This window comes from Zootoca vivipara, chromosome 6, assembly GCF_963506605.1.
Source record: "Zootoca vivipara chromosome 6, rZooViv1.1, whole genome shotgun sequence".
Classification (NCBI taxonomy): domain Eukaryota; kingdom Metazoa; phylum Chordata; class Lepidosauria; order Squamata; family Lacertidae; genus Zootoca; species Zootoca vivipara.
Window position 1 is genome coordinate 96320004 of NC_083281.1, and position 12895 is coordinate 96332898.

Sequence of the window (12895 nt, forward strand, 5' to 3'; positions counted from 1 at the left end):
ATGATACACAAGAACAAGTTTTGTAAAAAATGGTTTTATCAGTTCCATTTTTGTATAAAACACATGGGAGAAACCTAGCCAATCAACACACAAATTGCTGCCACGTAACAAGGTACTTTTGTGTCAAACTTTGAATCTAAAGAACATACAAATGTTTTAAGTCTACAGTCAATTGTCTATGCTCTTCCATTTAACTATTTTTTTAAAAAAATTCCACATATCCCCATATTTCTTCTGTCCCAGTTACAGTACAATGACAGGGAGGAAGAGGGCTGTTTAAAACTCCTCTCTATGCAGTTTTCTGCTGCCCCTTCTTTCCAATCAGAGACTTGTGGATGTGAGGAATTACACCTATAAAGAGAATAATGGATTAGAACTGAAGAATACACAATAGTTCAGCACTCATATCAATACATGCTCAAATAACTTATTATGCTAACTCTGTTAGAACTATGCTTACCAAACCCTTCAAAAAAAACCACTTGAACACACAAAGAGGCGAACTGGGATGCAGCTCTGTAGCTGTATTAGATCGAATGTTGACTCAAGGCCTAATTTTCTTGTTACAAAAACAACTAAATGGTGCCATACAGGGTGAGTTACTCTGGGGTGAGTGAGGAGTGGGGAGAAGGAGGGAATAATCTAGATTGTGTTCTTCAAGTTAGGTTCCCTCATGTTACCAAGATGTATGTGAAGATTTACTGAGACATACTGAGAAGCAGAACTGTATTCCCTGGCCTGGTTTGGAGCCTCAATTAAAGAGTTATAAATGATTGGGGAGGAGTGCTTAGAATGCTCACCAAAAAAAACAGATGGTGCAAAACACAGTTTACAGGAGACCTACTCTATACCAGATTCACCTAGTACAGTAGTTATGATGAAATACAAGAACTCATCACTATCAAAGCTACTACTAAGTCAGCAAACTAAAAACTATACTAATAAGTACCCATTTGGTTCATACAGTGGTAAGAACTTGTCACGGCAGTACATGCAACTACAACGTAAATCAACTGTGTAACATTCTGCCAAGCAAAATAAGCAGTTTTCCAAACACCCTGACATAATCAGAAATCCATGTAAAAAGAGTATCACGATTCTACTCATCACTTGGCAAACTGCTTATCTTTAACATCCTGCAGAGTAGTTAAAGGGATACTTTTAAGTTCAGCCACCCTGTCTCCAAATATACTTTTCATATCCAAGCTTTCCAGAAGCTCTAATACAGGGTCCCCAAACTAAGGCCCGGGGGTCGGATGCGGCCCAATTGCCTTCTAAATCCGGCCTGCGGGCGGTCCGGGAATCAGCATGTTTTTACATGAGTAGAATGTGTCCTTTTATTTAAAATGCATCTCTGGGTTATTTGTGGGGCATAGGAATTCATTCTTATTTTTTTCACAATATAGTCCGCCCCCCCCCACAAGGTCTGAGGAACAGTGCTGAAAAAGTTTGCTAACCCCTGCTCTAATACTACATACCTCCACCAGCAATGGTAGCTTTAATAAGGGAATCCAATTCCTCATCACCACGAATAGCAAGCTGCAAATGACGAGGAGTGATACGTTTTACCTTGAGATCCTTGGAGGCATTACCTGCCAATTCCAAAACCTGTTGGAAGAAACAGAGCTTTGTATGCCAACCTCCTAGGAAAATACTGAACAGTGAAATACTGAAAATACTCAAAACTAAGTTACAAACTGCAACACAGACTACTTTTTTCATACATTTAGTAGATTCAAGGCAACAGCCCAGGTACCTAAAACTAAATTTTATATAAAAATGTAAAAAGGGCATGTTTGTGTGTCCGGACCTTTCTCCGAAACCGCTGGACCGATTGCGTTCAAATTTGGGGACAACATCCCAAGTGCCAATATGTGAGTGTGGGTGAGGGGAGGAGGCGGTGGGATAGGTCATGGGTCGGGACAGGGTGGGGGCAGTCACAGGGATCAGCCACAGCAACACGTGGCCGGGCCAGCTAGTCTACTAATATTCCTTTAAGATGATCCAGCAGGCTCAGCCGTATTCCCTTGCCTCAGATGACTTTAGTGGGAACTATTTCTCTTCTTGATGAGGGAAGGTCAAGGATGAGGGCAGCAGTGCTGCCTGAATAATCTTGAGCCTCATGGGGCAAAAGATTCCTTCACTGCAAGGGGTTGGACTAGATGACCCTCATGGTCCCTTCCAACCCTACAATTCTATGGTTATGACTCCACATAATTCAGTACCCGCTTTAAGAGCCTTTGGGGGCTATAAAGTAGGACCAGTATTCTAAACAAATAAGTCAGTTTAAGCTGGGGTGGGGGACATCAGTTCCAGATAGAGATCTGGCCCTTGCCATTCTTCCCGGGCCATACCCCTCATAGGCCTGGTTTTGTACCTCAAGTGCTTTTGCCTGACTGGAATATGCCCTTGAATTCTGATACTGTAATGCTTCTTTTTTGTCTAGATGAAGAAGGGTGTCTCAGCATGTAAAATTTACATTATTTGCACAACACACTTTTGTCTGGCCCTCACCCACCACTGGCATAGAACTCAGAAGGTTGCTCTTGAGCTGAAAAGGGTTCCCCACCCCTAGCTGCACGTTTCCCCCCCCCCCCAATGGTAGTGAGCTTTTCCCATAAAACGTTTTGCTTTCATATTCAGGATACAAATGTATCAAGTGTTCAGAACTGCAAATAACCTCTGGGTCAGATTCTGCCTTTACCTAAAACGCACAAGTTCATTTTATTATCTCTCTCTCTCTCTCTCTCTCACACACACACCCTACACCTATTCCTCACAGTGTTCTAATGTGTGTCATATTTCTTCCCACCCCACCCCAGGAATATGTTAGATGGGAAGTAAACAACTAAATTAAAAGTGTAGGCCAAGAAAGCAATTCTTTTTTTCTGGATTTAGCAGAAACACATACTCACCCCAAACTCAACCACGCAAAAAACTAAGCCAGAGATAAAACATAATCAATACAGTATGTTAACCATTAAAGCTCTTGCAGAATTATTTGATCTGGGCAGCTAAAACACAGGTTTTTAAAGAGAGCAGGAGCAGCTAGGTTATGCTACTCTGGAGGTTCCTGCCAGGCTCCACAGACCAATCTATTACCTGGGCCTTTGATTACATTCAGATAATGTACTAACAAGATCAATTTCCAGAACCTACCTCAGCAGTGAGGTATTCGAGAATTGCAGCACTGTACACAGCAGCAGTAGCACCAACTCGTCCATGGCTTGTGGTGCGAGTCTTCAAGTGTCTATGGATACGACCCACTGGGAACTGAAAGCACAAGGACCTGTTCAGCATACATGGTCAAAGTCAACACTGCTCTTCCAAAGGTAATTAATTCTGACATCTGGTTCAGAGAGAGGGGGGGTGCATTTAATACAGGCACCTCATCTAATAGAACTAGAGTCAGGATTTGAGTTAGTTTTGTTTTTTAACAAACTGGTCATCAAATGCCAAGTCACACACAGTTCTTGCACTGCATTATCTCAAACTGGAAATGGGAGGGAGTGATGTGGTCTGTGTTGCAGTTCAAGCTGGGTTTCACAGGCCAAACTGCCCAGCACCAGGCTTCTTGACAATGCTTGCAAACCAGTACAGTGGTGCCTTGCAAGACAAATTTAATTTTGCCCATAGGAACGCATTAATTAAATTTCAATGCATTCCTATGGGAAACCGCGATTCGCAAGACGAAGTTTTCGCAAAACAAATTCGTCTTGCGAGTCACTATCAGATCGCAAGACACATTCATCTTGTGAAAAATTCATCTTGCAGGGCATTCGTCTTGCGAGGTACCACTGTACTGAGCTCCATGAGGTCATTCATAAATGTAAAAACAATTTTTCAGCATTAGAAAGTAAGCTGTGTGTCTTATTCTTAAGGCAGTGTAAAAGCTTCCACAGTGTATATAGCATTATATTCTTAACTTAATAAAATTCTAAAGAAGTGCATTGGGCAAGCATTCAAATAATTGGCAAAGGCTAAGGAAAACGAAGTCCCTGCAGCTGACCAATCAGACACACTATTATTTTCCTCAATACAAGAAGCTTAACTTCTCCTTAAATAAACACGTGACTAAACAAAAAACAGATTTTTGCCAAGTGGGAAGAGACAAGACAGAAGAGTTGCCTCTTCTGGTTGAAGAGGCAGGAAAAAATGATAACTTCCTCACAGGGAAGGGTGCTTATTTGCCAAAGCCATAGGAAGCACATGGACAAGTCAAACAAGTCAAAAATTTAGGATTATAAAAAGAGTCAAAATGGCAAACAAGCTGGAGAAGGGAAAACATGATTTAAACAAACTGGCAAAACATGACCAAAAAGATGATGGCTCCCAAGAGCTCACTTAGCATTTTACAAAGCTAGACTCAATTGGTTCCCATGCCCTCCAAATGAGATATTGGTGGGTTAGATCTTGCTTCTAACAAGATTTTTAGTAAGTGAACAAGATTTCCACATATCAGTCAGGAACAATAAGACATTTTGAACTGAAACAGCAGCTCTAATGAGAGATTCTCATGGATGGCAGAATCTCTAGCTATTATTTAAGGCTGGGACTGCCAAAACTCAGGTGTCTAATGTTGTGCAGGTTGTCACCAGGTTTCTACTTCGGGTTAAGTTCGCTTCAGTTTGAGTACTCTGCGGATCCGTCTGGAACGGATTAATCCACTTTCCATTACTTTCAGTGGGAAAGTTCGCTTCAGTTTATGAACACTTCAGTTTAAGTACTCCGCGAACCGTCTGGAACAGATTAATCCACTTTCCATTACTTTCAATGGGAAAGTTCGCTTCAGTTTATGAACAGACTTCCGGAACCAATTGTGTTCATAAACCGAGGTACCACTGTATCTTGTATTGTTACTGATACTTAGATGCATTCTATGAAACCATTTGCCAAAACTGAGCTTCTCAAACGATTTCTGTCTGAATAATACAGTATTGCAATAATACACTATCAAGTATCAAGAATGAAATAAATAATAGCAAAAATAATAATACAGTCATACCTCGGGTTGTGAATGCTGCAGGTTATGTGTTTTCAGGTTGTGCTCCGCGCCGAACCTAGAAGTACCGGAATGGGTTACTTCCGGGTTTCGGCGCTCGTGTACACGCAAAAATGCAAAATGGCATGTGCAGAAGCGCTGAATCGCGTCATGCGCATGTGCAGCACAGCACTGCAGGTTGCGGACGCTCCTCCCACATGGATCACGTTCACAACCCGAGGTATGACTGTACTGCCTTTCATCCAAGGTTCACAGCGCAGTTTATAATATTAAAACACAAAAATGTGAAAGTGGGTCCCATGTTCCTGGTTGGGAGTCTAAGGTGGGTCTTGGGTCTGGACTGGTTGAAGATTGCTAGTACAGTATACATCAGGGGTCCCCAGACTTACCGGCGTTTGGGCCGGTTCCCACCGCGCCGATCGCGCGACGGGCCGGAGGACGGGGGAGCGCGCGCCTGTGCGGGCGGGCGGGCGAGTGCGCGCCCGTGCGCATGGGTGCTTACTGCCGCGGCGGCGCACTTCCAGGGTGGAAAAAGCGCCAAAAATCCGTTGTGCGCATGCGTATGGGCCTCCCCCGACCCCGAAGTGCACCAGAAATGACCTCTTCTGGGTCGGGAGAGGCCCGTACGCATGCGCACAAGGATTTTCGGCGCTTTTTTCCCGACCTGGAAGAGCGCTGCCGCGCTGCGCGTCGTAAGAGCGGGCGGCGTCGCGGGCCGGATTGGCAGGCCAATTGGGCCGCATCCGGCCCCCGGGCCGTAGTTTGGGGACCCCTGGTATACATCATACGGTAGCTATTACAATAAATGAACTTACCTGAAGTCCAGCTCTTTGTGAGCGAGACACTGCCTTTGCCTTAGCCTTTCCACTGTCCTTGCCAGCCTTGCCTCCAGCCTAAATAAGAAATAAAAACATGAACTAGATCTACTGCTGAACATGTCAGCTGAAAGGAGAAGAGCTTCTAAATCTTATCACCACTGTTGATAATACATGGTTGTTGGGGTAAAAAATGTAATTATAGGTCTCCTATAAATTCAAAACATGCAGTCTTGATGGAATACTTAGAATGCAATTTTGTTCTTCAGTTCACTCTCTGTTAAAAGAAGTGCAAGAGGGCAACAGTAATTTAAAAGAACCCAAAGACTCTAAATTGCTTTTAAATATGCCAATATGAAGAGTATACAAGCTATTGGGCCACAATTCTAAGCATACTTTAAATACATTTTTAACTACCGGTAAATCTAATTAGGGCTACAATCCTAGATTATTTACGGTAATTTATTTTGGGGGGATTTTTATACAATCCTTTACCAAATGGTAAGAGGTGATTTACAAATCTAAAATTTTATACATGCCTAATATTAAAAATAAAAATGAACCAGCAGCTATTTTCTACATGCAAGATCATATGAAGACATGTTCATGTGAACAAATGATGCATGGATACAACTTGCAGTGGCCAGCATTATTACGATAGTCCCAGAAGTGCTATTGTAATTATAAGAATGACAGCTATTGGCTGTATCTACATGAAGCCTAGTTCACAGAGAAAGCACATTCAAATGCATAAGAAGGATCATGTAAAGCTGTTAAGTGGTTTGCAAACACAGGTGTGAACAGGCCGATATGGAGTTTTTCATTTTAATACATCCCAGTGGTGTGGGACGGAAAATTTTCTAGAAAGTTTTCTGTTTTAAAAATTCATTAGAATAGTAACAAAGTGTAGTTGCCAACTACAAATACTATTAAGTAAGTCTGGCAGTTTCAAAGTTTGCTTTGTTTACCAAATGCAAGTGAAATAAACATGCTCAATTAGCTGTCTCTCTGGGACATCAGATTTTTTTTAATGCAAACTACACTGATTTCGTATTCACATATTTTCTAGGATGTTTCAAATCCTAAAAACAACCATAAATGTTTTATATTATACACACTTTTCAGGATTAAAAACATTGCTCACCAACAAGCTGACTTCAGTTGTGTGCTATAATACTCAAATCAAATTAAGTTTGCAGAGATCTTCTGGGAATCCTGAAAGCTAGAAACTCTCTTTTCACAAGCTGAACCAATAGCTACATTCCTAAGCACTTGCCCGGGAAAAAGGTCTACTGAACACTTAAAAGACTTACTTCTGAATAAAAATACATAGGATTACACTTTAAAATATCCAGGTTTTTATTATGTTTCTGCAGACCACACAAGTGCCAAGAGGAGTATAGAGTTGCATTCATGAACTTCAGTCACCTAGAAAATTTTTGGCAACATATACATTGAATTAAAAAAAGTAAGGAAAGTGAATAATTTAGACTACTTGGTTTTGACCCTATATTTTAAGGAATGTTAATAATCTGGGCATTTTATAATGCAAAACTCTAGTGCCAACAAGAGAACATATGGCCTACACAATAGTTAACTTAATAGTGTTCATGCCAGACCCATTTATCCAGATAGTAATCAAAGGAGAAAAGCTTTGACAGGACCAAGTGAAGCTTTACATGCAATGAATCAGAAACTACAGTGGTACCTCGCAAGACGAAATGAATTCGTTCCGCAAGTCGTGTCGTATTGCGAAAACGTCGCCTTGCGAGGCACCACTGTTTTTCTACTGTATATCCACTAGGTGGTGCTGTGGCTTTAGAAAAAAAATCGTCTTACGAAGCACAGCCATATAAAACTTCGTTTTGCGAGGTACCACTGTATATGTCAAATACACTGCCAGTGATGTACTTAAAAACCACAAGGTATAAAAGTCAACCTGATCCTACAAATATGCTTTAACTGCTGCACTGTAAATAGGGCCCCCCCATTAGCTAATGAAGGGTGTCACTGACCACCAACAGGCTTTAAAGGGTTATCACAAGCTCTGTAAGGAAGAAATGGGTGAGAACCATATATTTTCTCCACCTTTGGCAACACATCTGTGCTGGTACCACAGCAGGAGCAATGATGGATGTGGACTTTTGGGACCCTAACACCCAAGTTATGTACTGATAAGCCAATTAAGAGACTTAATAGATAATCTAACTGAAAACACATATATATCATTAGCAAAGGAAATTATTTTTATCTACTTTATTGAAGAAGGAAAAGTGGTACAGATGCCAAATGATAATACCAGAGATATTTTATCATATTTACTCAAAGGTAATGCGCACTTTTTTTACCAAACTATGTTCCAAAATTTAGGGTGTGCATGAGATTTGATGGCATATTTACATTCACCACCAAATACTTTTTTTGTTTCAAGGTTTTGAAAATTGAAGTGAGCATTAGATTTGATGGCACATTAGATTCATGTAAATATAGTAAAAGGGCCCCTGACCATCAGGTCCTGTCGTGTCCGACTCTGGGGTTGCGGCGCTCATCTCGCACTATACGCCGAGGGAACCGGCGTTTGTCCACAGACAGCTTCCGGGTCATGTGGCCAGCATGACAAAGCTGCTTCTGGCGAATCAGAGCAGCGCATGGAAATGCCGTTTACCTTCCCACTAGAGCGGTCCCTATTTATCTACTTGCACTTTGATGTGCTTTCGAACTGCTAGGTGCGCAGGAGCTGGGACCGAGAAACGGGAGCTCACCCCGTTGCAGGGATTCGAACCGCCGACCTTCGATCAGCAAGCCCTAGACTCTGTGGTTTAACCCACAGCGCCACCTGGGTCCCATGTAAATATAGTACCTTACTGTAACTAGCTGTAACTAGCCTGTGCTGACTTAAGTGCTACTGAAACTTATGAACATGTGATTTAAGACTATTTTATTCAATAATCATTTCAAATTAGCTCCGTGTCAGGTTGAACAACCCTACACCAAGAAACACACTTGTTTCAATGGGGCATATTCACAACCTGAGACAAATAGCTATTCAAAAGCTATTGACACAGCATTGAGATGCTCACATATGGCATAAGCCAGGGGATTAGGAACTTGTTGCCCTCCAGATGTTGTTGGACTCCCAATTCCCACCTCCCTGATCATTGGTTATATTGACTGAGGCTGTTGGGAGCCGACAGAGAGGCTGCTCATTCCTGACAATCGCTTGTGTGCAACCCTCAGATATGGGTAGGTGTTGCATGTAAACACCTGCACATATTGAGAACCTTGCCTACTGTTTGGCCATTTTAACTGCAGTTAATGTCTTGCTGCTCGCTTGTCTCCAAACTTTAAAAAAATAAAATAAATAAATAAGCTGTATATTTTATATCCATATTTCCCAAGACTTCTCAAACTGAATTTGAATTTTCTGCTGAGTCAAAATGCATCTTGTACAAGCAAAGCTATGTGTTAGTTAGGGGATGTGTAAGATAAGGGATATCTTAACAGGCTTACCTGGAACTAAATTATCACCAGATTAAACCTTATTAAGTTCCTGGTTTTTAAACCCCTGGTGTTGGTTTCACTTCTCACTGTTTTACTATTTTTATACTGTCTGTATTGGACCATTTAATTTAATTTATTTTTAAACTGTATTAAACATGTTTAGTCAAAAGGCAGAGTACAAAATGTTTTAAATATATCTTACAGTTTGCTCAAAGACTGACTTTACTATTAGTTTATAGCTTTTTAAAGAAAAATGAAACCCAATTACGTAATAAAAGCGAGGCTCGATGTGTTATAAAACCTTTTGCCAATTATCAGTCCTGTCACATTATATTCAGCGGTTGAATTAACCATTTACCCAGTCACACCAGCTACACCAAAAAAGATGAGCCCTGTATTCTATGGTAGTAGGAAGATAAGATCTTAGATCAGACTGTCAGTACTAAGCCTGTTTAGTCCAAACTGCCCGAGTTCAAGGCAATGCTCCCTATGAGCTATGCTTAAGATAATATTTATGAGACAAAAACAGTCAACACAGCTAGAATCTTACCTGATATTCCTCTAAGGACACAATGCTAACTCCATGCAGACAGTACATTAACAAAACCTGCTCATTTCTGCAAGTAATTTCTTTGGAATTTAGAATGCTTGATTACTGCAGATTTGTAAAGTAAGATTGAAATATATTAAGTCATTTCCAAGTGATATAGAACTGATCAGAATGAATAATAATTGCCAAATCTGCCAGAAAAACCTTTAAGCCAGGCACCCCCAGACTTCGGCCCTCCAGATGTTTTGGACTACAATTCCCATCTTCCCCAACCACTGGTCCTGTTAGCTAGGGATCATGGAAGTTGTAGGCCAAAACATCTGGAGGGCCACAGTTTGGGGATGCCTGCTTTAAGCTCTACATGCATAGCTTTTAAACCAGACAGGCAAACTTCAGTGCCACCTTATTGGGACAGTCTCTACCTTAGGTTTATTATGCAAATAACTCTGATTAAAATGTTTGAATGCATAGATAACAGATCAAGTCACTTGCAGCCAAAGCAAGAAGTGATAACTCTTTACCTATGAACCTGCTCATTGGAAGTTATCACACCATTAAGTAAAATGCTTAACAAAACTCCTGCTTGGAAAACTAAAACCTTAAAGTAGAATTGCAACCACATCAGCAGCGAAACTTAAAATTATTCTTTAGCCTGTGGGAAGTGTCAACTGCCCATTTGTAGTCCAATCCTATGTGGGTTTATAAAAATTAAGTCCCACTGAGACCAACTAGACCTAGCGCCAATTAAACAGCCCTAAAGATGGTTTAGATGGGCGTTAAGTCCCCTGCAACCAGTAGGATTTGCTTTTACGTAAACATGCATAGGCTCACGCTGCATTGGAAGGCAGCACACATAGCTGCCAAGTTTTCCCTTTTCTCGCGAGGAAGCCTATTCAGCATAAGGGAAAATCCCTGTAAAAAAGGGATAACTTGGCAGCTATGAGCACATCTTCAGACGTCATTCGCCTATAACCCCGTTGACTTGGGGGGAGGAGCAGAAAGGCCACTTCCCGAAGTGGCAGGCAGGGGCTCCAGCGCGCCAGGCTGTCACATCGAGAGCCGCTTCTGGCGGGACCCGTCAGACTCAAGCTGAAGCCCGCGTGAGGAAATAAATCCGGAGCGCCTGACGTTTACACAGCATTACGTTGCTAGGAAATCTCTTCCCAGATGTGCCTTAGACAGGCGAGGAAGTGGTGACGAGCCGGCCTGGTGGCACCGCTTGGCAGCTGCCATCTAGCACCTCCAATTGCCTGGAGAAGCGACGAGGCCCTTCGGCCTGTCAGTGTGACCCACGGCCAGGGCCCTCTGGCAGGTCTGGAACGGGAGAAGCCCGCCCCGTTTGTGAAGATGGCACATGCTCCACAAGATTCCTCTCTGACCCAGAGCCAGGATTTACACGTGACACAAGGCAGACCCCGGTTTCCCACCAAGCGCGCACATCCCTGACCCTGGAAGTTGCTGTGCCCGGCTCTCAGATCTAGCCGCCACCAAGAGTATCCACCCGAGTCTCGCGTCACACGCGTTCACACCTTTATTAGACACAAACACACACACACACACACACACACACACACAAACAAACAAACAAACAAAAACACCACCACCAGAAAAGAAGAAACACTCCGAAGCTTGAAGAGCCCCCGACGGAGGCGGGGCTTCCAAGGCGCCTCGTAAAATAAAGGCAGGCAGCAGCGTCATCCCTCACTTCCCCCCCACCAGCCCTTACCAACGGGGGTTCCAGGTCACGCGTCCCTGCCCCATGACACGCGAAGGTTTGCTGAGCCTCAGTATCCCAACTCCAGGACGCCTCAGGAGGAGCCGGGAGCGCAACTTGCTCGGGTCCTTCCCCGCCCCGACACCCTTCCCTTAGCGCCGGCGTTGGAAATAAGTCGGAACCCCGCAAGGTCTTCCTGCGTGGGGGTCCAGAGCTATTTCCCCACAAGGTTCGCTTCACCCTGCCCCGCGTCCTTATTTTTCTTCTCCGCTCACCATGGTTCCGTCGCTGCCCTGTGAGAACCGGTCCCGATTCCGAGCTAGAGCCGCCTCAGAAAGTCGACAGACAATAACCCGCCTGAGCGCGAGGAGGGAGCCTGGCCTGCCGCGGCTACCGCGAACCAATCAGGGCAAGCCATACTAGTTTGAACCTCCCGCCTTGACCAATCCAATTACTGCTTCTTACTTCCTCGCGCAAGCTCCGCCCCGCAGTCCGTTTAACGGCTGTTTTTTTTTTTTTTACAATCATCAACCACCCACCCCCCTCTTCCTTTGCACACGGCACGTAGAGAGCGAAGGGGGCGGAACAAGGCGTCGCTCCGCGTAGGAGGGATGAGTGTGGAGTGACTACCCTTTTGACCAGTAAACGACAAAAGCGGTCGTACAGGAGGCGGTATCAACTGAGTAACAGCACTTTGAACCAATCGGAAAGAAGGAGAGTTTCCCGCCCATATTGTCTCCCCCTCCCCTGCTTGTTTGTTTGCGCGGAGAGAGAGAAATGGAGATGGCGGCCTGCGCGGGGGAGGGGGGTGTTGTTTCCCTCATATTCGAAGAGAGCGCTCGGTGGGTCTCCAGCCTGCCCAACTCATAAAGTCTCGCCATTAAGACAATCGCGCCTTCTGCGTATTTCGTCTGAAAACGGAGGACATCAGGAGGAGGCGCTTCCACTTTCCCCACGCCAAAAACTGCACAAACAAGGCGAAAACGTTCCCCTGACGCAGGAGGGAGATCGCTCGGGCTCCTTGCAGAGCCCCTCGTAACGGTCTCTATTGTAGGCCGCCCTGCGATCCTTGGTTGGATGAAGGGCATAGTAGAAATATAATAGCAGCAGCAGTAGCTCTCCCTGCCGCGCATTCTTCCATGGAAGGAAGCCCCGCCAAGGTCCTTCTGAGGAAGCGTGGCTCTCTTTGCGCCCATCGCCTCCGGCGCGGCCCGATTCGGCTTTACTCAGGTGGTAGCATCAAGTGAGAGAGACTTACTCCCAGGTAAATGCGCAACGCATTGCATCCTTGCTACCCTACTCTTATATACATA

The 12895-nt window shown here is 43.8% G+C and overlaps 1 protein-coding gene across 1 annotated transcript; it reads right to left on the reverse strand.

Moving 5' to 3' along the window:
• Positions 1-18: 18 nt before the first annotated feature.
• Positions 19-11990, reverse strand: LOC118087468 (histone H2A.V). Its single transcript, XM_035120127.2, has 5 exons — positions 11858-11990; positions 5818-5895; positions 3160-3273; positions 1479-1608; positions 19-351 (listed from the first exon to the last, which is right to left on the reverse strand). Exons 1-5 carry the CDS (start codon positions 11858-11860, stop codon positions 290-292), a joined length of 387 nt encoding a protein of 128 aa, XP_034976018.1. The 5' UTR covers positions 11861-11990; the 3' UTR covers positions 19-289.
• Positions 11991-12895: the final 905 nt, after the last annotated feature.